Raw genomic sequence first — 25568 nt, forward strand, 5'->3', positions numbered from 1 at the left:
CTGGACCTGCCTCTGACTTGTGCTCTCTCTGCCTGTTAGTACTGGACCTGCCTCTGACTTGTGCCTTCTCTGCCTGTGAGTACTGGACCTGCCTCTGACTTGTGCCCTCTCTGCCTGTTAGTACTGGACCTGCCTCTGACATGTGCCCTCTCTGCCTGTTAGTACTGGACCCGCCTCTGACTTGTACCCTCTCTGCCTGTTAGTACTGGACCTGCCTCTGACTTGTACCCTCTCTGCCTGTTAGTACTGGACCTGCCTCAGAGTACTGGACCTGCTTCTGACTTGTACCCTCTCTGCCTGTTAGTACTGGACCTGCCTCTGACTTGTACCCTCTCTGCCTGTTAGTACTGGACCTGCCTCTGACTTGTGCTCTCTCTGCCTGTTAGTACTGGACCTGCCTCTGACTTGTGCTCTCTCTGCCTGTTAGTACTGGACCTGCCTCTGACTTGTGCTCTCTCTGCCTGTTAGTACTGGACCTGCCTCTGACTTGTGCTCTCTGGACCTGACCTGTGTGTAGAGCAACTAATATAAATGTTAACTGTCTGTGTACCGTGTATGGGGGGATGGCACAGTGTGTGCACACTGCGTGTCTGTGTTGGGGATGGGGGGTGGCACTGCGTGTCTGTGTTGGGGGGGGCATTGTGCCTGCACACTGTATGTGGGGGGGGGGGGCACTGTGCCTGCACACTGCGTTTCTGTGTTGGGGGGGGCACTGTGCGCGCACACTGTGTGGGGGGGGGGGCACTGTGAGTGCACACTGTGTTGGGGGGGGGCACTGTGAGTGCACACTGTGTTGGGGGGGGGGGGGCACTGTGAGTGCACACTGTGTTGGGGGGGGGGGGGCACTGTGAGTGCACACTGTGTGAGGGGGGGCACTGTGAGTGCACACTGTGTGTTGGGGGGGCACTGTGAGTGCACACTGTGTGTTGGGGGGGCACTGTGCGCGCACACTGTGTGTTGGGGGGGCACTGTGAGTGCACACTGTGTGTTGGGGGGGCACTGTGCGCGCACACTGTGGAGGGGGGGGCACTGTGAGTGCACACTGTGTTGGGGGGGGGCACTGTGAGTTCACACTGTGTGGGGGGGCACTGTGAGTTCACACTGGGGGGGGGCACTGTGAGTGCACACTGGGGGGGGGGCACTGTGCGCGCACACTGTATGTGGAGGGGGGGGCACTGTGCGCGCACACTGTGTGGGGGGGGGCACTGTGCGCGCACACTGTGTGGGGGGGGGCACTGTGAGTGCACACTGTGGGGGGGGGCACTGTGCGCGCACACTGTATGTGGAGGGGGGGCACTGTGCGCGCACACTGTGTGGGGGGGGGCACTGTGCGCGCACACTGTGTGGGGGGGGGGGCACTGTGAGTGCACACTGTGGGGGGGGGCACTGTGCGCGCACACTGTATGTGGAGGGGGGGCACTGTGAGTGCACACTGTATGTTTGTGCACTTTGTATCCGAGTATCTTCTCCTGTTTGGGGAACGGCGTCTGTGTCTGTAATTGGGCTGGATACACAGCAGTTGGGGGATTGAGGTACTTGCAGAATGAGGCAGTTACAGGTGGTCACATTAGTATTATAGATACTGAGAGCTCTGAGCATTCAGAGGAATAGAGCCCCAGCTCATCATAGATTGCACATCCCATGAATCTCTTACTGAGTAAACGTAGAGGGATAATGCCAAGCACAGATCTCACTATAACCCCTGATCGCCTGTAGCAGATATCTCATTGTACCTCTGCTGAGGCAGTAGTATGGAGTCTGTGACATCCACATGCTCTATAGAAAGACATCATTCATGGTTATGGCCCCTGTGTCTGCTTACTCTGGGCTCCTTTCCTTCCTCTATTACTGTGATCAGCTGAGTAGGTTCCAGGATAAGATTTACAGCCTCCCTGGGACCCCCTCTCGCTGACTGTGGGGGTAGAAGGAAGCACAGTGATCTCATTAGGCTAACGTGCAGACGGATCCCCGAGTGCTTCCCATAGGGTCCCGTGTAAACAGCTACTGGAAGTAGAGCCGGGACCTGCGCCAGGGACAGAGTGAGGACGGGGGGAGAGTGAGAGGAGAGACAGACAGAGCGATACAGAGAGCTCTGGGAGAAAACTCAGGATATGGGGTTGACGAGCAAAACTATGAGGGCTATTTAATAGATCTCCAGCGATGCAGACTCTGCTATATAGGGGAGGGGGCCAGCAGTAATCAGGACTGTTATATAGGTGGCCTGCTATATACCCTCATATCCTCTTACATCTACCTGTGACCACCGCCGGGTCTCTTGATAACCACCTCCAAGACTTGACTGGTGCTGCTCCTCTCTACCCTGCCTGGTCAGACTATCTAAGCAGTGCTGTCCCCCTTACACTATATAACTATGTATAGTACCCCTCCATTGCTGTGCGGCTGTCTGGTCTCTGTATTGTGGAGTCAATGTACTGACTGTGCTTCTCTTCTCTCTCCAGCTCTCATCATCTTGTTGAAGGATCCAATCCCTTGTGTGCGCATTAAAGCTTCAGAGACCATGGGCCGCTTAGTAAAATTTGTTTAATGTCTGCCCTCGGAGGGTAGGATGACTGTGACGTTCCAGCCATGGCGTAGATCTGTGCTCGGTCAATAAGATACAGCATTCCTGATGTGTCTTCTGTCACCAGCTCTTAGTGTTACATTAAGGAGAACACTTGGTACTTCTAGGACAGGGGTATAATGTGGTTTTGTATCGTCTCAAATCATCAAAGGTTTTTTGGCGAGAAAATGAGCAGCCTGAAGAGTGTCAGTGGAACAAGAGCCTCATAGACGCTGCTCATTGGCGTTAATGGATAATGAGTGATTTCTACAACCATCCTGTTGTCCATGGCCTGGATTCTTAGGGATGGTCCACGTTAAAGTATTACAAGTATTTTGCCCACTTTTGAGAATTCATGTTGAGAGTCCTCCTACGGTGGTGGGGGGGTGATATCTGGCTACATACAGATTATATGTATATACTGAGGATGTGTATTTTCTATGACTTTTGGGATGAGAATCAAAACATGAAAAATATTTTTCAACATAATTTTTGTGATTTTGTTTTTATTCTGGTCCCTAAGGAAAGTCTCTGTATACAAAAGCAGAGTGGTGCACGTCCTTACAGGTTTTATGGTTGTATTAATTAACTGTGCTCCTGGCCCTTGATGAGACGTTATAACGTAGACCAGCTCTACCACTAAACACAACGGAAACTTCTATAAAGTGTATTTTTCATAACAAGTAAAAGCAGCCTATTACATGTGTGACATTTAATATATAACACCAGAAAAGCATGAGAACCTGGCCTGAGAAAGCTGTTCCTGTAGATGCCACATTCACCCTTGCACTGTCTAAAGATGTTCATTTTATCAGCATAGAGACAACATACACTACATGGCCAAAAGTATTTGGACACCTAAACATCCCATTCCAAACAATGGGCATTAATGTAGAGTTGGTTCCCCCTTTGCTGTTATAACAGTGTCCACCCTTCTGGCTGGGGGATTCACATTCATTCAGCTACAGGAGCATTAGTGAGGTCAGGGACTGATGTTTGTAGATGGTGAGGTCGGGGACTGATGTTTGTAGATGGTGAGGTCGGGGACTGATGTTGGTAGATGGTGAGGTCGGGGACTGATGTTTGTAGATGGTGAGGTCGGGGACTGATGTTGGTAGATGGTGAGGTCGGGGACTGATGTTTGTAGATGGTGAGGTCGGGGACTGATGTTTGTAGATGGTGAGGTCGGGGACTGATGTTGGTAGATGGTGAGGTCGGGGACTGATGTTGGTAGATGGTGAGGTCGGGGACTGATGTTGGTAGATGGTGAGGTCGGGGACTGATGTTGGTAGATGGTGAGGTCGGGGACTGATGTTGGTAGATGGTGAGGTCGGGGACTGATGTTGGTAGATGGTGAGGTCGGGGACTGATGTTGGTAGATGGTGAGGTCGGGGACTGATGTTGGTAGATGGTGAGGTCGGGGACTGATGTTGGTAGATGGTGAGGTCGGGGACTGATGTTGGTAGATGGTGAGGTCGGGGACTGATGTTGGTAGATGGTGAGGTCGGGGACTGATGTTGGTAGATGGTGAGGTCGGGGACTGATGTTTGTAGATGGTGAGGTCGGGGACTGATGTTTGTAGATGGTGAGGTCGGGGACTGATGTTTGTAGATGGTGAGGTCGGGGACTGATGTTTGTAGATGGTGAGGTCGGGGACTGATGTTTGTAGATGGTGAGGTCGGGGACTGATGTTGGTAGATGGTGAGGTCGGGGACTGATGTTGGTAGATGGTGAGGTCGGGGACTGATGTTGGTAGATGGTGAGGTCGGGGACTGATGTTGGTAGATGGTGAGGTCGGGGACTGATGTTGGTAGATGGTGAGGTCGGGGACTGATGTTGGTAGATGGTGAGGTCGGGGACTGATGTTGGTAGATGGTGAGGTCGGGGACTGATGTTGGTAGATGGTGAGGTCGGGGACTGATGTTGGTAGATGGTGAGGTCGGGGACTGATGTTGGTAGATGGTGAGGTCGGGGACTGATGTTGGTAGATGGTGAGGTCGGGGACTGATGTTGGTAGATGGTGAGGTCGGGGACTGATGTTGGTAGATGGTGAGGTCGGGGACTGATGTTGGTAGATGGTGAGGTCGGGGACTGATGTTGGTAGATGGTGAGGTCGGGGACTGATGTTGGTAGATGGTGAGGTCGGGGACTGATGTTGGTAGATGGTGAGGTCGGGGACTGATGTTGGTAGATGGTGAGGTCGGGGACTGATGTTGGTAGATGGTGAGGTCGGGGACTGATGTTGGTAGATGGTGAGGTCGGGGACTGATGTTGGTAGATGGTGAGGTCGGGGACTGATGTTGGTAGATGGTGAGGTCGGGGACTGATGTTGGTAGATGGTGAGGTCGGGGACTGATGTTGGTAGATGGTGAGGTCGGGGACTGATGTTGGTAGATGGTGAGGTCGGGGACTGATGTTGGTAGATGGTGAGGTCGGGGACTGATGTTGGTAGATGGTGAGGTCGGGGACTGATGTTGGTAGATGGTGAGGTCGGGGACTGATGTTGGTAGATGGTGAGGTCGGGGACTGATGTTGGTAGATGGTGAGGTCGGGGACTGATGTTGGTAGATGGTGAGGTCGGGGACTGATGTTGGTAGATGGTGAGGTCGGGGACTGATGTTGGTAGATGGTGAGGTCGGGGACTGATGTTGGTAGATGGTGAGGTCGGGGACTGATGTTGGTAGATGGTGAGGTCGGGGACTGATGTTGGTAGATGGTGAGGTCGGGGACTGATGTTGGTAGATGGTGAGGTCGGGGACTGATGTTGGTAGATGGTGAGGTCGGGGACTGATGTTGGTAGATGGTGAGGTCGGGGACTGATGTTGGTAGATGGTGAGGTCGGGGACTGATGTTGGTAGATGGTGAGGTCGGGGACTGATGTTGGTAGATGGTGAGGTCGGGGACTGATGTTGGTAGATGGTGAGGTCGGGGACTGATGTTGGTAGATGGTGAGGTCGGGGACTGATGTTGGTAGATGGTGAGGTCGGGGACTGATGTTGGTAGATGGTGAGGTCGGGGACTGATGTTGGTAGATGGTGAGGTCGGGGACTGATGTTGGTAGATGGTGAGGTCGGGGACTGATGTTGGTAGATGGTGAGGTCGGGGACTGATGTTGGTAGATGGTGAGGTCGGGGACTGATGTTGGTAGATGGTGAGGTCGGGGACTGATGTTGGTAGATGGTGAGGTCGGGGACTGATGTTGGTAGATGGTGAGGTCGGGGACTGATGTTGGTAGATGGTGAGGTCGGGGACTGATGTTGGTAGATGGTGAGGTCGGGGACTGATGTTGGTAGATGGTGAGGTCGGGGACTGATGTTTGTAGATGGTGAGGTCGGGGACTGATGTTTGTAGATGGTGAGGTCGGGGACTGATGTTTGTAGATGGTGAGGTCGGGGACTGATGTTGGTAGATGGTGAGGTCGGGGACTGATGTTGGTAGATGGTGAGGTCGGGGACTGATGTTGGTAGATGGTGAGGTCGGGGACTGATGTTGGGCAGTAGGGTCGGGCTTGCAGTCAGCATTCAAAATCATCACAAAGGTGTTCGATGGGGTTGCGGTCAGGGCTTTGTGCAAACCAGTCAAGTTCTTCCACACCAAATTTGAAACAACTTTTTAATGGACCTCACTTTGTGCACTGTGGAATTTTCATGTTGAAACAAGAAGGAGCCTCCCCCAAAGTATTGCCAGGAAGTTAGAAGCACACAATTCTCTAGAATGCCAGTGTATGCGGTAGCAATAAAATTTCCCTTCGGTTGAATTAAGGGGCCTAGACCAAGCCATTATTCCTCCCCCACCAAACTTTACAGTTGCCAGTACGCATTTGGGTAGGAAGCGTCTTCCATCTGCCAAACCTAGATTCGTTCATCACACTGCCAGATAGTGAGGCGTGATCAGTCATTCCAGAGAACGTTTCCACTGCTCCATAGTCCATTGGTGGCCTGCTTTACACCACTCTGCGGCTGGTGACGGGAGGCTTGTGTGCGGCTGATCGGCTATGGACACCCCGTCCATGAAACTCTACAACAGTTTTGATTTCTGTACTGTTACAAGGACAGGCTGCAGCTGTGAAACCGTAAGAAAAGGGTGGGGCACTGTTCTGTGAAGCTGGGGGGGGGGGGTCCTGAGAGAGGCTGTGACGGGTTGGGATTACTTCACCACCCGACCGGTTGAGGAAAGGGTGAAGGGAAGTTCTTCCTGCACAGGTTCTCTGGCTTTCTTTCTCACTATCAGTAACTGACCGCTCCTCCTGGTGCCACCAGACACTGGCCGACTGCGAATGCCAACTGCGCAATAGTTGTAGGAGAATCTCGCTGCCCCCACTGGGCTCCTTCACGACTACTATAACTGATTATTAATGATGTTTATTTGCTCATTAGTCCTGAGATATTACATCAGATATTTAGCATCAGGATGCAATATATTCTCTAATCTTAGATTTAACAAAATTCACATCAATCTGTGATTTCCTGTATTATTCATGTAGTTTGTTTATCTTTTTAACAAGACGGGATAAAAAGTAACAAACTCCTGCTGTGTATTCAGGCTAAAAAAAATGTTGGTCACTCTCAGATGAAAAAGGAAATCCCATGCCAATTAAGCCTTTCTTCAGACAGTTGTAGAAAAAGTTCCTCTAACATGGCATCAGTACATTTCCAATACAAAACTCGGTACATTACTGTGCCACTATGTGAAATAAATTTATATAGTAAGTTATTTCTAAGTGATCCATCCACAGATACCCCTCGGACTTTCTCCGAGATTTTTATGACAACTTGTTCATTTCTGTAGGAATCTGACCTATACCTGAAAAGAGGAAAAGTACAAATAATAATTAACACGTTGCAGGTGTGATGAACCGTTTCTAGATACTTGTAGCAAGAAGCCGTGTCAGACAGAGAAAACCTCTACAAATAAAGACTTTATCTGAATTAGTGGATCACCATTTGCTGACCCCAGGGAGTGTATTGGGTTCAGAGGAAGATCAATGTTGTCTCCATTTCAGCACTGATGGAGGGTGACTTTCTCATATTCCATACAGCAGATAAACCGAGAATAATTAGGGCATTTAACACAAGGGCCCCTAAGAGGGTTTAAGAAAAACCAACCACCTTCCATCAGAAACATGATAAAGATGTCCTCATTCCCTTATGTAAGGGGGAATCGTGGAATGTATAAACACAAACAAAGCCGCATTTGTAAATAAGCGTTTAAAAACAATGCGTTGAGATGTCTGTGAAAATTTTGATTCTTTTCCAAAACTGGATAATTCAGTGATACAAATGTCTTTTCCAGAAGGCTGGATTAGATGCCACAGAAAGATAGGCAGATAGTTCTTGGCGAAATATTTAGTCATCAGTACATACCTGGCATGAACCACTAGTTCATGCCATCTATGTCAATGGCCTGAGCCTTGAGAGACTTTTTGGTAGAAAACATTGTGGGCTATATCAAGAGAGATTTACATTCATCCCAAGGTGTGAAATGGAGGGGGGAGGGGGGTGGTCTCGGCAACGCTGCTGAGGAAACATCTACACAGGACGAGGCCTTAAAAACCTGGGATGGTTGGTGAATAGAGAGAAGTCGAAGATTTATTTCTCAAGATTAATTCTAGATTCTGTTTTCAATAACAATTTTTCAAGAAAAGAAGATTGGCAAATTAATTTCAAATGTTCAATGTGTGTTTATGAGGCAATGAGCATCTTGGTCTGTGACCTCCATGATCGAGGTAGAAATAAGGCCTCTACAGCACGACGGTCACTTACGATGGGGCAGATATTTCAACTATGATATTCAAATTGATCTGCCGAGGGAAATGAGACCTGTGAGATGGTGGCTACACAGCCAACAACTCTAAGGAGGGATAACATTGATAGAGCCAACATGGACAAAGATGACACGTGCATGGTTCAATAGCACATATGCCAGAACATGTAGCCTGGTGGTCCTCGAATAATGTAGAAACAAAGATATATTTGTGACTGGATCACTTTTAAATAACATGGTTATTTATATCATTGCAAATTTACTTATTTTTTTGATATTGTGTGTATTTTGGAATAGGAAATATCTTTATTTCTGAGACCAGGGGAGGAAATTTGTTTTGTTTTAACTTTGCTAGATGAAATGCATTATTTCTGATGTATATATCTGATACAATAAGCATTTGTTGAGGAAGTCTTTTGTGTATTGTGGTGTAGGGAAATTACTTGTTTGGGGTATTTTAACTTTTCTTTGGGAATTCTCAAGTGCAGGAAATGTGTATTCTGCAACTGTCTGAAGAAAGGACCCATGTTAATCGCATGTTAATTAGACCTTTTGATGTGTGAGGGTCCAGCACCTGAAGGCACTGGAAGTTTTAATTAGAATTGCTGTTAGATTTCATGTATCTAAAACAAGATGCAGGAAATCATAGCAAGTATTAGAATATCACAGATAAGTGTAAATATTGTTAGCTTTGCATTGCATGTAAATCCATGTTTGGGTAAACAATGGATCCTGTTACTAAAAAGAGCTCAGACCTCAGGGGGTTGGCTTATCCTGTGAGGCCGTGTCCAGAACTGTATTAAAAAAGCACAGTTTGTATTGAAAATTGTTCTTGTTTCATCCGCCCTGCTCACTGGTACCTTCAACCCGTATGAGCAAATAAACATCACTTGCTTCAAAGACCTGCTTGGAAACTTCTCTATCCTTGTGACCGACAGATTAGACCCAACTCTAATCCATTCCCGACTGTTCTGCGATTTCGACCCAGTGTGATAGGCTGGGGAATCCATCCATAGCAAGCCTGATCCATAGTAAGAGGTCAGGGAGTATGAGCCCAGGTACACCAGCAACGGGGTACACTAGCAGCGTCAGTTACCCAGAAGAAACCCGTTACTGGATGGCGGTAAGGAGTCCAGTGGTGGCACCTGTAAGCCCCTCCTACTTCGGTGAGAGGGAGCATTTGGGATAAAGAAAGGTAACGGTGGTACAGTAAGCCCAGCCGGTTCCCAGCAACAACAGACAGGGTGGCATAGGCGGTCCATCCTGTCACAGATTTCTGGTGCTGGGATAACTGCAGGCGGCTTTTTGTGCACCAGTCAGAAGAGCCAAGTTATTCAGGAGAGGAATAACTGCAGCCAGGAGAACGTACAGGACGTTTAAGTAGAGTAAAATGTCCAAGGCAGACCTCGAGATACTGTGCCAAGCAAAGAAGTTTGAAATTCCTTATACAGCGACAAGAAGCGAAATTAAAAAGGTGCTGAAGGCCTGTGATGTGCAGTACGGGTCAGCAGATGAGGACGCTGACTGCAGCAGTAACCAGGCGATGCTAATTTCAAACCGAGAGGTATCTGCAGTAACATCCCAGAACACAGCACCTGTTCTCAGCGACAGTCACCCCCTACAGAGTGAACCAGTGGCGCAAGTTCAACAGCGTGATGAGGGTAACTTTTCTGTATTATTGCAGCAGCTGGGGTCCCTGGGAGACCAAACAACTGAGGCGGAGCGGTTGCTTATCATCAAGTTGTGGGGCAATCGCCGGGCACTGCAGCCCGTGAACAGTCATCTGCTGTTCACTTTCCCAAATTTGATGACACTGTTGGAAATATTGACAGACATTTGCAGGTGTTCGAAATGTCTTGTAGCCTCCATGACTTGGTGTGACTGCCTCACTTTTAAATAACTTATGGTATAAATTTATTTAAAGGAAATAGCGCAGGGCGCTTATTTATAGAATTGCAAAAATACAAATTTTTGATATTGTGGGTAGTTTAGTAAAATATATGTTTATTTGAGACCAGGGGAAGAAATTTGTTTGTTTTATCTTTGCTAGAGGAATTGCATGATTTCTGAGGCATATATTTGATACACAAAAGACTTCCTCCACAAAGGCTTATTGTATAGTGATGTGGGGAAATGACTTGTTTGGTATTTTGTACCTTTCTTTGCGAATGTGTATGCTGCAACTGTCTGAAGAACGGACCCATGTTAATTAGACCTTTTGATATGTGAGGGTTCAGCACAGGAAGGTTTAATTAAGACTTCATACTAGATTTCCTGCATCTAAAAACGAGAGGCGGAATATCACAGATGAGTAAATATTGTTAGCATTGCATGTAAATCCATGCTTGGGCAAACAGACTGCATCCTAATTCTAAAAATAGCTCAGACCTCAAGCGGGCTGGCTTACCGTGAGGCGGTGTTGAAATCTGTATAAAAAGCACTGTCTTGTATAGAAAATTGTTCTTCTCTTTACATCGGACCTGCTCTCCGGTCCCTTCAACTTGAATGCGCAAATACACATCACTTGCTTCAAAGTCCTGCTTGGAAACTGCTCTATTCCTGTGACCTACAGATTAGACCCAAAATCTAATCCATTTCCAGCTGTCAGAAGTTTGGACCCAGCTTCCCAGCACCACAGCTCTGTCCAGTGTGATAGGCCAGGGGTTATCCATCCACAGCAACCTGATACATAGGAAGAGGTCAGGAGTACCAGCCCAGGTACACCAGTAATAGGGTACACTCACAGAGTCAGTTATCCAGAAGAAACCCAGTTCTGGAAGCCAGTAAAGGCATTTGTAAGCCCTGCTACTGCAGTGAGAGGGTGCATTTTAGATAACGAAAGGATAACGTTGCAAAGTAAGCCCAGACTGTTCCCAGCAACAATAGACAGGGTGGCATAAACGGTCCATTCTGTCACAATATGTACTTAAGTTTAATCTCGCTGGGGGAACACTGCTACCCCATATTGAATGAGGGCGCATGGAGTTGGCACTTAAATAGTTAACAACTAAACTTGCTGCTGACTCCTCCCCTCTGTAACCCTCAGTGTAATACTAAAGCCCCAAGGAAGAGAACCAAACAACCAAGATCACACAGGAAAAGGGAGGGAACGCAATGGCCCCCAAATGGATTCAGAGAGATTTAACACAAGTACATAAATCTTCTTTTCTCAATCATCCACGCTGGGGGACACTGCTACATGGGGACTTTGTAAAGCAGCCCCCTAAGGGAGGGGCCCCTTTGATAACTCGGCACGGAAGACACTGCAGCCAAACCCTGCATCAGAAGATACAAAACCATTAAATTGATAGAACTGGGTCAAGGTATGAACAGAGGACCAGGTAGCTGACCCGCAAAGCCGATTCGCAGAAGCGCCTTGATGCATGGCCCAAGAGAACCCCACTGAATGAGTGGAATGAGCAGTAATCCTCTCTGGCAGTCCGGTTTGAGCTCTCCGAAACATGCCTAATCATGGACTTAATCCAATGGCCAGCCCCTCCTCTGGAAATCATAAAGAATGAAATGGGAATCCGTCTTTCTACACAGCAAACCCTAACCACATCCAAGGATGCAGGGAAAGAAAGCCCCAAAGAGGACACTCCTTCCCTAAAAGACGGAACCACAATGTCCTGATTAATATAGAACCCCGAGACCAGCTTGGGGAAGGAAGGAAATGGACTGCCCTATCTTCATGAAACACCAGGTAGGGAGCCCTACAGGACAAAGCACCCAGCCAGTTCCGACACCCTACGCGCAGACACTATTGCCAACAAAAACACCACCTTCCACGTTAATAGCCTCCAATCATTCAAACCCAGATGTTCAAAAGGAGACGTCTGAAGAATCTCCGAAACCAAATCATCCCAGTGAGGCGAGATGTATGACGGTTGAATGTGCAACACCCCCTGGAGAAAATTTTGAACATCCAGAACTTACCCGTGTGTATCAAACTACCATAGATTGTAAGCCTGTGAGCAGGGCCCTCTTACCTCTCTGTATATATTACCCAGTATTGTTTTATTAATGTTTGTTCCCAATTGTAAAGCGCAACGGAATCTGCTGGCGCTATATAAAAAAAATAATGATGATGATGGATCATGAACAGACGTTGGGAAAAAAACAGAACAGAAACCTGGACCTTCAGAAGTCAGCCTGAAACCTGCCTCAAGTCTACCTGCAGGAAAGTCAAAAAATGGGATAACCCGGAAAGAGTCTGCCTTGAAGGAACACCGCTCACACTAATATAAGCACCCCACACCCTGTGGTATATGCACCCTGAAGTCGGTTTGCATCAAGGTCTCCACTAGTCTATGTGAGAACCCCTTGGACCGCCAGAGACCGGCCTCAACAGCCACGCTATTAAAGCCAGTCGATGTAAGTCCAGATGATGAAATTGACCCTGCCTGAGCAGGTCTGGACAAAGAGGAAGGGCCCATCCTGGCCCTTCTGCCATCTGAAGGATGCTGGCGTACCAAGCTCACAGGGCCATCTTAACAATATTATGGGCCCCCGGGCAAAGCAGTGCACAGGGGGGCCGTACATTACATTATTATATATATATATATATATGATAGATGTACTTGCTCAGTTACCCTTGAAGGTTTTTTTTAGTTTTTTTCTTTTGCAGGATTATTTATTCTAATTAAGAGCCCTGCCTATGGGGTCCCCTTGCCCGTGGGGCCCCCGGGCACCTGCCATCGTGCCCAATGAAAAAGATGGCCCTGCAAGCTCATCTGGGCTAATTTGGAGCCACCAGAATTACCGAAAGACGTCCCAGACATATCCGTTGAATCATAGGAATTCCCACTGCTGCAGCCCGCAGATCCCTGGCCCTTGAGCAAAATCTGGGAATCTGACAATTGTGCCTAGAGGCCATCAGATCCAGATCGCACAGGCCCCATCTCCGGAACAGAACCTAAAAGGGAAGTGTTTCGAAGGCTGACACCATGAGTCCCAGAAACTTCATGCCTAAGAGTATGGTTGGTTGGGAATAATGTAGCCTCCTTTCCGAGTCCCTTATTGAACAAGGCTTGGAATCCAGAAGAAAGATCTTCTGGTGTCCTTAAGGAGACCCAAGAATATCATCCTTTGACAAGGGACCAGCTGATATTTGGGAAAGTTGATTATCCACCCATGAGTCCGAATAGTGAGCCTCAAGTGCTGTTCCAGAGTTAGGCAAGACGAGGCCTTGATGACTAGGTCATCCAAATATGGAATGATGTTCACCCCTAGATTCCTCAAGTGTGCGGCCATGACCGCTGTAATTTTGGTGAAAACTCTTGACACGGTGGAAAGTCCGAAAGGTGGAGCTCTGAACTGGAAATGGGACCTTCCCACCGTGAAAGGAAGAAGTGACTGAACCCTGCCAAACTGGGACATGGAATTAAGCATTCCGGATATTTATGGTCACCAAAAACTTGTCAAAGGGTTCCAATCCGATGCTAACAGACGGATTGCATGGAACTTGTCCACGCAAAGGTGTTGATTGAGGCCCTTGAGATTGAGGGTGGGTCAAAAGGAACTGTCCTATTTTGGGACCAATATGATGTTGGAATAGAACCCCCATCCCTTAGGAGTCTCTGGAACCTCGCATATAACTCCTACGGAAAGAAGGGAGGCATCACCTGTCTTCTTTCAGAATCGCTTGGTAGGGAGAACACAAAAAAGTGATGAGGAATGGATCCTGACATTTATCTTGGTAGGTCACCGCCCACAGATCTATGAATTGTAGGTGACCTACTGCCCCTGCAGCCGCGAGGAGATGAGGGGTCCCATCATGCCGACTGCTTGTTCGAGCTCTTGAAAGCTGGGTGCCTTTTTGAAAAAGAACCTCTGTCCCAGAGTGCCTGTACCTGGGTGCCAAGGGGCCTGTCCCTGTTGGATCGGCCCTCGGAAACAGTGTTCCTACGAAAGAGGTGCCGAAAGGAACCAAACCTGGGAGTTCGCCCTCTGGAGACGTTCACTGGAAGATAAGTACCTTTCCCCAGCAGTGGCCTGACTAATCATATTGTTCAATTCTGGGTCAAAGAGCACAGAACCCGAATAAGGCAGGGCTTCCAGAGACTTCTTGGACTCCACATCTGCGTCCTAGTACTGAAGCCAGAGGGTTCTCCTGGCAGCCAGACGCAGCAGAAACCACAGAAGAGATGGATGATGCGTTCTGAGCCGCTCCATATAAATAGCCAGAAGCTTCCTTCCAGTGCAGAGCTAATGGAAGTAGCTCTGAATCTTGTAAGCCCACAGCCAGCTGGTCCAGCCAAGATTCCATAGCCCTAGCAACCCATGCAGAAGAAAATATGGGTCAAAACGAGGCACCAGATGTAGCAAAAATAGTCTTCAGTCAACTCTCTACCTTTCTGTCCACAGGGTCCTGGAGAACCGCAGAGCTTGGGACTTGCAATGCGATATGACGGACCATTGTAGTGTCCACTCTGCGTACTTGTTCCCAGCGTGCTGCTTCATGTTCCTGCAAGGGACAGAGGTTAGCAAACATATGAGGAATGAAAAACTTCCTATCCCTCTGCTTCCAAGCAGATTCTGCTTATGTCAGTGAGCTCCGCAGAGGGAGGAAAACAAACTGCCTTGGGCTTTTTACGTTTAAACAAACTCTGGTCCGAGGAACCCTGATCCTGTGTCTACAAGGTCCAGGGTCTGATGGACTGGACTAACCAGGTCCTGAACGCCCAGGTAGGGGACTGGGATGATAATGTGAGTCCTCCACCACTTCTCCTTCCTCTCCAGAAGACCCTTCTGAATCAAATGTGTGAGGACTGTTGCCACTTGGGCCTAGGTGCCAACATCCTATGGGAATCTAGAAACCTATTCAAGCAGTCTAATCGTTTTCCCAGGGAAGGGAACCAGGCCAGTTCCACTTGACCACACTGGGGGGGGGGGGTAAGGGGAAAACATCAGAGCCATGTCTCCCCCAGCCACCTCCAAAACGGTCACTGCGGGCCTCCACCAAGGCAATTTTATCGGACCCTGTAGGAGTATCCACAGCCCTGATTGCAGATTCTGCTCGTCTGTTGATAAGCTGAGCATTCACACTGACTGCGTCGAGGCAACCCGCGCCGATTCCTCTGCTGTCACCATGGCGTTCTCCAGTGACTGCACTCTACAAGCACCAGCCTCACACTGCGCTCAAACAGCCCCCTGGTCCGGCTGACTCACAGGAAGTTTGGCAGCACATTTAGAACAGGTATAAAATTTAACGCCTGCGCCTTTCCCTTCGTCGGGCATAAGTAAAATTTTATTTTTATGTTTTTGTTTTTTTTTACAAGTAAAAGCAGAACAGGCAGCCACACAACAGAGCAGATAAGTACTACAATTACTTGTTTTGACCCTGGCTAATACCCCAAAGCAGTAAGAAAACCAGGGACTCTGTCAAATAACAGTCTACAGACTGTACGCCTGGTGGAGAACTCTGACCTAAACCTACTTAGAGAGTTCTAATATAAAACTTAGTGTCTAGGAAGGGAAAGACTATTTCATATGTATGTTACATGAGACAGGACAAGTATATAACAATTTAACCCCCAACAGGGGTACTTAGCTGATAGAGGCTCAACAATAAAGGAGGAAGGCAGTCAGCCCCGTTTGCGCAGTCTGCCACGTGTCCTGCATTCTTTGTACCAGATCTCTGACCATCCTGCAGAGAGAACTGGTGCGAAAGTCCCCACTCGGGGAAGTACCAATATGTAGGGGCAGCCTCACTCCCTGCGCAGTCCAGCAATTCCCTTCTCCTGGCCTAACGGCGGTTGCTCCGTGTGCTACCAGGATACCCTGCACTCTGTCGCCGCTGGCCGTCCCGAGTTATGCCTTCATCTGGCCGCAAGAGATCCGAGCCCCCGTCCGCCTCAGCAGGGGATTGGTATTTCCCTATAATGGCTGCTCACCTGATCCGGACTTGGCGCTCTCTGCCATCGGCAGCGCGTTTCTGTTGTGGGAATGCAGCGCACGGCTGACGCTGTGCTAAAGATTGGGGACCTGTCTCACTACTCCTGTCGCACCTTAAAAAAAGATAACGCCTCAGCGTCCCGAGCTACAGATATAAGCGCTGTCCAGCAGCAGTTACATCTCCCTAATAGAAAAAATCCAATTAGCAGCAAGTACTGCAGAGCTTAAGTACTAAAGCAGCCCAACTCCTTGAGCACTTCAACTAAACTGAGGTCTCTGGTGCTGCAGAGGAGTCAGCAGCAAGTTTAGTTTTCAACTATTTAAGTGATAACCCCATGCACCCTCATACAACCCCAGGGTAAAAGTGTCCCCCAGAGTGGATGATTGTAAGAGACTTCTCATCAAATTTACAGGCGATGTGAGCAGTATATACGGTGCTTTTCCAAGAATCATTGTGTGGATTAGCAATGATGTTCCAATCATTATTTTTTTTTTTAATATCATCCGTCAATAATAAAGCAGTCCTTGATGGATGGCATTTCTGTGCAGCCACCGGGTGGTGCACCTTGGGTGAAACGGTGAGCCAGCGGAAGGTGGAGATTGTCACTGTTGAAACCGTAAAATAGTCAGATGGGTAGTTGGTCGAATGTAATCAAACAATGCCAATTAGTAGCCAACTTCAACCACCAGGAGAGAACTAGGTCCCCTTTGTTGATGAAATTTTGACCTGGGCAACCAGAAATATAGAAAGAGAGGAGCGTTACATAGGAGCTAGCTGATCGGGAGTACATAGGAGCTAGCTGATCGGGAGTACACAGGAGCTAGCTGATCGGGAGTACACAGGAGCTAGCTGATCGGGAGTACACAGGAGCTAGCTGATCGGGAGTACACAGGAGCTAGCTGATCGGGAGTACACAGGAGCTAGCTGATCGGGAGTACACAGGAGCTAGCTGATCGGGAGTACACAGGAGCTAGCTGATCGGGAGTACACAGGAGCTAGCTGATCGGGAGTACACAGGAGCTAGCTGATCGGGAGTACACAGGAGCTAGCTGATCGGGAGTACATTACCATCGCTGTAATCTTTATACGTCATTACTTTGAATAGTGTATGAACGGATGGACACATTTCTCTGATTATCTCCCAACAGTTCTCCAGAGCCCAGGATACAATAAAGTACGATATCATGTACAGCGCTGCGGAAACCTTGTGGCGCCTTACAAACAAACGATAATAATAATAATAATAATATCATATATAAAAGCCATGCCCCAAGATACAGAGCCTCCAAAGAGGGGAGACTGAGGTTACAGACGTGTTTTTATTACATTACGATTTCACATGGCCAATACCAAGCCCTGTCCACCGTCTGTAATTCATCCCATCTCTAATCTAAATACAGTTCTCTCCAGGAATCAAAACCCAACTCCTCTCCGAAGCTCTGGCTGTCTCCATCCCTCACACAGGTTCCACCACTTGAATGCTGCTCCGTGAGGACTGTCAGTAATTACCAGACGTCTGGTCTCATTTTACTTAATGTCTTCATGGTTTGAGTCAGACAAGACACAGATCAATCCAGGAACTAACACGGAGGCATCTTGTCACTTTATTATAAAACTGCATTACTTTCTGACCCGATACAGACATGGAGATGAATATATACAGAGTTATGCCTTTATAACAGGTGTTGTGGAACTACAAGTCCCAGCCACGTTTCCATTCTTATGCGAGGCAGGTGAGTGTCTGGAACACATTACTCGCTGGTTCCACCATCATAATTGTTCATAGTTTCAGGATTAGGAATTAGTGACATATTTCACAAAGATTTTAGAAGCTCGTGTTCATACAGGGGGGGGCCCTGGGTGGTAGATCCGCGTTAAGTGAACAGTCTGATGGTAGCATCGGCTCCAGAGGAGAAGACCCAGGGCTGAGTGGGGTGGAACACCACATCCAGAACGCCCAGGTCTCGCATGATCTCATGTCCTCGCAGAACTTTCACCGGTACAATGAGAGGATTCTGCAGAAGATCACTGCACAGAAAGAGTCACAGGTTAGAGATACATGAGACATCTGTGTACAAATGTAACATGCCAACAAGCCCAGAAGAGCGCCACTTACTTGTAGACCATGCCGTGACAGACTATCACACTGCCGTCATCTGACCCGGAGGCAAACAGGGGGTATTGTCTGTGGTACGACACCGCCCTCAAAGCTTTCTTGTGGTGTCTGTAAGACCAAGACAAACCAATGAACATTACTGGACCTAGAGGCTGAACATCCCCATAATGACACAGAATACTTATTATTTTATAAAGAGAGTAAAACCGAACGGTCCGATAACCATGGAGAAGGCGTTACCTGAGCACTTTGTAAGGTTTTGTAGATAGGTCCATGTCAAACCAGGCCAGCTTGGAGTCATAGCTGCCACAGATCAGATTGTCACCTGGGAGAGAATGAGGCAGAGTTAGGACCAGTGATATCACCAGGAGATAACATACGTGGTGTCCTCCCAGTAGTGTAAGTGTGTCATCAAACGGATTCTAAACCCTACAGGTTGCACCTCTCTATAATATACTATGTGTACAATAAGATGTACTGTTATTACACCACTCTCGGCATCTGGAAAAGGAACATTTACATAAAAGAATCTTCAGGACCAAAATGTTGCAATATATTATGAAAAGACTGATGAAAGGTATTACTATTATTATAAAGTAACACAGCTTGTCAGGGCCTCCTGCAGAACATCACACAGGGCACATACACACTTCCCATAGAACATATAGAATATCTCCTATTTACTGGGGTAATGTGTGGCCTCACTCTCTAGAACCGTATTATCCCAATTCTGCAGAATAGAACCACAGCCCCGTTATCGGCCGGGCTGCGTCCTCACCTGCTGGGTGTATTGCGATGCTGGAGATCCACTTGCAGTTGGCCATCAGTTTCTTGGAGAGCTCCTGTTTCAGCAGGTTGTAGACGCGGACGTACCTCTGAGTGGCCACAAAGAAGAAGGGGCGAGTTGGATGGAACAAAACCCGCTGGACTTGCCCTTTGCTTTTGCGGAAGGGGTTCTGGCTTCGCCTCTGGCTGAGCTGGTGTATGAGAACCTGAGAGCTTCCGTTATCTGGGAGAACCACTGCAAAATAGTCCCCGCGGCCGTGCCAGGTCACCTGTTTCACCGCCTGGAAGAGACGACAGGAGACACGAGTTTAGGCTGCAGACACCGTTTGTACTGGCAGACCCAAGAGCCGTTCCCATAACAGCAGCACATTGAATCGTCACCACTTTATACTGCCACTTTCATGGCTCAGAGGAACCCATTATATCTCACACTGCAGGCAGTGTAAGCACAGGTCCCGTCACACAATGAGGGAGGCAGCGATGGAAGAGCGGCTGCAGAGCAAACGATAGGGGGCATCACAGAGTGTTTCTAACCTTTTCATGCTGGATCCGGAGACGCAGCCCCTGATCATACTCTGCTCCCTCTACTGGCTGCCATTTCACTGGCTGCTGCCTTTCCTCCTCAGGAGCCTGGTACGCCCCCACATGCTGATCGGTGGTACTGCAAAGATGGCGATCTCCAAGTCCTGGATTCAATATGATGACTGAGCGCTCCCTGCGGGTGAGAATTTGTATACATGTGTTTATACATGAATGTAAACATAATATGAAGGGGCCAAGGTATACGGGGTCCGGTGATCTGTCATTGAACGTCAGCTCTTCTATCCTGCCAGATACTCACAAGCACGCGGCCACCAGGATCAGCGCAGCGTTCGGGTTCCAGCTCACACTCTTGATGGCCCCATCCAGAGACACAGATTTCATACAACGTCCGGAACAAACCTCCCAGAACCTCAGTGTGCAGTCATCAGATCCTGGCATAAAATAAATCCAAACATCTATTTGCTTAAGATTTTAAACACCCCAATCTATTTTCTGCTGTGTATCTCAAAATTCATTAAATGATAATAAAAATGTCCCGTAATTACAGACTAGGGCAGCGGGAGTATTAAACTACGCCACTAGGAGGCAGTCTACTGCAGCTGACACTTGTAATTACATTGTAAAACAAAGTTTATTATCCTTATAAGAAATAATCTTGTACTTGGCCCTGAGAACCACATACCTGAAACAATCCACTGTCCGCAGGGCGAGACGCTGATACAGCGCACAAGGTCTGTGTGACCACGATAAACCTGAGAGAAAAACAAGCTGTGAGAAGGCTGGAAAGAAGCACAGCGCGGGCATCAGAGGATGGCGAGGCTGCAGGGAGGAGGCACAGCGCGGGCGTCAGGATGGCATGGACGTGGGGAGGAAGCGGAGCGCGGGCATCAGAGGATGGCATGGACGTGGGGAGGAAGCGGAGCGCGGGCATCAGAGGATGGCATGGACGTGGGGAGGAAGCGGAGCGCGGGCATCAGAGGATGGCATGGACGTGGGGAGGAAGCGGAGCGCGGGCATCAGAGGATGGCATGGAAGCGGAGAGGAGGCACAGCGCGGGGCATCAGGATGGCACTTATGCGTGGAGGAGGCACAATGCGGGTGTCGGAGGATGGCATGGACGCGGGGAAGAGGCACAATGCGGGTGTTGGAGGATGGCATTGACGCGGGGAAGAGGCACAGCGCGGGGTGTCGGAGGATGGCATGGACGCGGAGAAGAGGCACAATGCGGGTGTCGGAGGATGGCATGGACGCGGGGAAGAGGCACAGCGCGGGGTGTCGGAGGATGGCATGGACGCGGGGCAGAGGCACAGCGCGGGGTGTCGGAGGATGGCATGGACGCGGGGCAGAGGCACAGCGCGGGGTGTCGAAGGATGGCATGGACGCGGGGAAGAGGCACAGCGCGGGGTGTCGCAGGATGGCATGGACGCGGGGAAGAGGCACAATGCGGGTGTCGCAGGATGGCATGGACTCGGGGAAGAGGCACAGCGCGGGGTGTCGGAGGATGGCATGGACGCGGGGAAGAGGAACAGCGCAGGGTGTCGGAGGATGGCATGGACGCGGGGAAGAGGCACAGCGCGGGGTGTCGGAGGATGGCATGGACGCGGGGAAGAGGCACAGCGCGGGGTGTCGGAGGATGGCATGGACGCGGGGAAGAGGCACAGCGCGGGGTGTCGGAGGATGGCATGGACGCGGGGAAGAGGCACAGCGCGGGGTGTCGGAGGATGGCATGGACGCGGGGAAGAGGCACAGCGCGGGGTGTCGGAGGATGGCATGGACGCGGGGAAGAGGCACAGCGCGGGGTGTCGGAGGATGGCATGGACGCGGGGAAGAGGCACAGCGCGGGGTGTCGGAGGATGGCATGGACGCGGGGAAGAGGCACAGCGCGGGGTGTCGGAGGATGGCATGGACGCGGGGAAGAGGCACAGCGCGGGGTGTCGGAGGATGGCATGGACGCGGGGAAGAGGCACAGCGCGGGGTGTCGGAGGATGGCATGGACGCGGGGAAGAGGCACAGCGCGGAGTGCCGGAGGATGGCATGGACGCGGGGAAGAGGAACAGCGCAGGGTGTCGGAGGATGGCATGGACGCGGGGAAGAGGCACAGCGCGGGGGTGTCGGAGGATGGCATGGACGCGGGGAAGAGGCACAGCGCGGGGTGTCGGAGGATGGCATGGACGCGGGGAAGAGGCACAGCGCGGGGTGCCGGAGGATGGCATGGACGCGTGGAAGAGGCACAGCGCGGGGTGTCGGAGGATGGCATGGATGTGTGGAGAACAGATAAGAGCACTTACCATAGACTGTGTAGTGGGGAACGGCTGCAGATTTCGGGGTTTGGGCAGTTTGGGGATCAGGTCCTCAGGATCCACATTTACCTGGTGTTAGGAATATGAGAAGATTACAGACTGACATCTCTGGAACTGCAGAATGAAATACAACTGTCCGTGTCCGGAGTTCACATACCCTCATCTTCCTCTGGCGTGGACACAGATAAAGGTCCAGACAGCGTTCAAATCGTTCATGTATGAAGCGAGAGAACGCGGGCACTGTGCGCAGGCAGCCATACTGCTTGGGCACAAACGGAAACTTTCTGTCCTCAGGATCCTGCTGCTCCCAGGCCAATTTCTAGAGCAGGAGACCAGTGAAAAAAGCATAAAGAGATCAATCCTTGTGTAATGTAACATGAAACCCAGTATGAGCTACAATGTGTCCAGCTTAGTACATGGAAGACGATATAACTGCGTATCCTGAAGCTACACTCGCAGAGGACACTGGTGTCTCCATCCTATAATCACGGTGAAAGAAGTTATTACAGACTGTATTATATACACTGCTGGTGCAGTACATGTATTATATACACTGCTGGTGCAGTACATGTATTATATATACACTGCTGGTGCAGTACATGTATTATATATACACTGTTGGTGCAGTACATGTATTATATACACTGCTGGTGCCGTACATGTATTATATACACTGCTGGTGCCGTACATGTATTATATATACTGCTGGTGCCGTACATGTATTATATACACTGCTGGTGCAGTACATGTATTATATATACACTGCTGGTGCAGTACATGTATTATATATACACTGCTGGTGCAGTACATGTATTATATATACACTGCTGGTGCAGTACATGTATTATATATACACTGCTGGTGCAGTACATGTATTATATACACTGCTGGTGCAGTACATGTATTATATATACACTGCTGGTGCAGTACATGTATTATATATACTGCTGGTGCAGTACATGTATTATATATACTGCTGGTGCAGTACATGTATTATATATACTGCTGGTGCAGTACATGTATTATATATACTGCTGGTGCAGTACATGTATTATATACACTGCTGGTGCAGTACATGTATTATATACACTGCTGGTGCAGTACATGTATTATATATACTGCTGGTGCAGTACATGTATTATATACACTGCTGGTGCAGTACATGTATTATATACACTGCTGGTGCAGTACATGTATTATATATACTATTGGTGCAGTACATGTATTATATATACACTGCTGGTGCAGTACATGTATTATATATACTATTGGTGCAGTACATGTATTATATATACACTGCTGGTGCAGTACATGTATTATATACACTGCTGGTGCAGTACATGTATTATATATACTGCTGGTGCAGTACATGTATTATATACACACTGCTGGTGCAGTACATGTATTATATACACACTGCTGGTGCAGTACATGTATTATATATACTGCTGGTGCAGTACATGTATTATATACACACTGCTGGTGCAGTACATGTATTATATATACACTGCTGGTGCAGTACATGTATTATATATACTGCTGGTGCCGTACATGTATTATATATACTGCTGGTGCCGTACATGTATTATATATACACTGCTGGTGCAGTACATGTATTATATATACTGCTGGTGCCGTACATGTATTATATATACTATTGGTGCAGTACATGTATTATATATACACACTGCTGGTGCAGTACATGTATGATATATACTGCTGGTGCCGTACATGTATTATATATACACTGCTGGTGCAGTACATGTATTATATATACTATTGGTGCAGTACATGTATTATATACACTGCTGGTGCAGTACATGTATTATATATACACTGTTGGTGCAGTACATGTATTATACACACTGCTGGTGCAGTACATGTATTACACACACTGCTGGTGCAGTACATGTATTATATATACACTGTTGGTGCAGTACATGTATTATACACACTGCTGGTGCAGTACATGTATTACACACACTGCTGGTGCAGTACATGTATTATATACACTGCTGGTGCAGTACATGTATTATATATACACTGTTGGTGCAGTACATGTATTATATACACTGCTGGTGCAGTACATGTATTATATATACACTGCTGGTGCAGTACATCTACTATATAAATGCCTAGTGGCGTGTGTGAAAAAAAAAAACAAGCTGCAGCGCCACCTGCTGGGCAGAGTTATACACTGACCTATATATTTCTTGAAGGAGAAGTGACAGTTGGGAGTGGGTTGGTGGTTGCCGGGGGTGACAGTGCGGAGTTTTTAACACCTTAAGTAGCTTGATGAAGGATGTGGCGATGAAGATGAAGGATGAGGTGGTGACATGTGGACTAAACCACGTTAAAAAAGGGCGCTTGCGTCGGGGAGTAACGCTCTTCCCCTGAGGAGGCCTGGGCTAGGCCCAAATGCATGACAAGAACCTTTTTAACACCTTAAGTAGCTTGATTTGACTAGAATGCATGAGTATCATGCACGGGTTAACTTGTGTATTATATACACTGCTGGTGCAGTACATGTAACTTTTTATCACTCCAGCACTAAACTAACAACTTGACAAGGTAATGACACAGACACCTGGGAATCTATGAGTGTAACTAGTGTTGTGTAATGTTCTATAACCAGAGATATTACTGTATTACTCGTTGCTGTGACTGCAGCACAAAGTACAAAACATAATGAGCCTCTCGAACCTCCTCCTCGCTCATCAGATATTCGGGAGGGGGATTGTACGATTCTTCATGCCCAGGGAGGGGCAGTTTAGGAGCTGGAACGTGCATTTTGTGCCTCCCCAGGATGGCATTAGGATCTTCCTGAGCCCACAGATCATAATAACTCGGGGTGTCCTCTCTAGGCTTCCGGGGGCGAATCCACCCCATCTTTATCGCATGAACCAACTTAGAAACCTGCGGATAGAACACAAGATATTGACACAATGATCCACAAGACGTAGAGTCAGGAAGATTGGAAGAGACAGAGGTTATGTCATAAGCCTGACTACAAAATCCTCTCGCTCTGGAAAAGATAAATGTAAGCGTCTGATCCCAGAGACTGCAAGCAGGCGAGACAAGGGCACGACAACACGTAGTCATAACGTTCAATTACCTTTTCTTTCTCAATCAGAGATGGAATGAAGCTTCGTTTGTCGGCTGGTCGGTTTGTAACCGGATGGATCATTGTCTCATGGGTGAAGAAATCCACCGATGGCTGAAATGAATGAAGAGAAAAGGGGAAACGAGAGGAACATCAGACTACGGAACGTGAATAAATCATTATACTTATGTATTGGACTGATTAAAGTTCCTGCAACGTACACAGGGAAATGTATTCACAGCCAGAACATTAACTTGTTGCTTAATACTGAATCCCTGGCAAGCTCGCCCCACATATACATCTCATGGGACACACCTGGTAGGGGTCAAAGTTCACATCTCCAAATTGTCCCCGTTGCAGTCGCTCGACTAGATCCACCTGATCATCCGTCAGTTTTATGTCCCGGCCGGTTGTCTTATCATGAACGGTTCTCCTGAGGACACAAGAACAAAGATACTTACAAGGTGATAAGAGATTCCAGCCCTGGGAAGAAGGGGGCA

The 25568-nt window shown here is 48.5% G+C and overlaps 2 protein-coding genes and 1 long non-coding RNA gene across 3 annotated transcripts in view; 1 reads left to right on the forward strand and 2 right to left on the reverse strand.

Annotated features, from left to right (window-relative positions):
• LOC142135144 (maestro heat-like repeat-containing protein family member 1) overlaps positions 1 to 3049 on the forward strand; it is a 75668-nt gene extending 72619 nt beyond the window's left edge. The window contains 1 exon segment of the mRNA XM_075194573.1: positions 2460 to 3049. Within this exon segment, the coding sequence (XP_075050674.1) occupies positions 2460 to 2545 (86 nt within the window). The 3' untranslated portion in view covers positions 2546 to 3049.
• A 14743-nt stretch (positions 3050 to 17792) lies between these two features.
• BOP1 (BOP1 ribosomal biogenesis factor) lies at positions 17793 to 25501 on the reverse strand (the record flags this gene model as incomplete). Its single annotated transcript, XM_075194577.1, has 12 exons — positions 17793 to 18248; positions 18337 to 18444; positions 18577 to 18661; positions 19115 to 19403; positions 19657 to 19837; positions 19964 to 20096; positions 20348 to 20417; positions 21954 to 22034; positions 22123 to 22284; positions 24669 to 24881; positions 25081 to 25182; positions 25384 to 25501. Coding segments are annotated over 12 exons (1696 nt in total), but the record flags the coding sequence as incomplete, so codon positions are not given.
• Positions 22291 to 23190, reverse strand: LOC142135149 (uncharacterized). The gene is made up of 3 exons (XR_012687191.1): positions 23172 to 23190; positions 22954 to 22999; positions 22291 to 22475 (listed from the first exon to the last, which is right to left on the reverse strand). It is a non-coding gene; the product is annotated as an uncharacterized LOC142135149 (long non-coding RNA).
• Positions 25502 to 25568: the final 67 nt, after the last annotated feature.

This window comes from Mixophyes fleayi, unplaced genomic scaffold, assembly GCF_038048845.1.
Source record: "Mixophyes fleayi isolate aMixFle1 unplaced genomic scaffold, aMixFle1.hap1 Scaffold_62, whole genome shotgun sequence".
In the NCBI taxonomy this organism is placed as follows: domain Eukaryota; kingdom Metazoa; phylum Chordata; class Amphibia; order Anura; family Limnodynastidae; genus Mixophyes; species Mixophyes fleayi.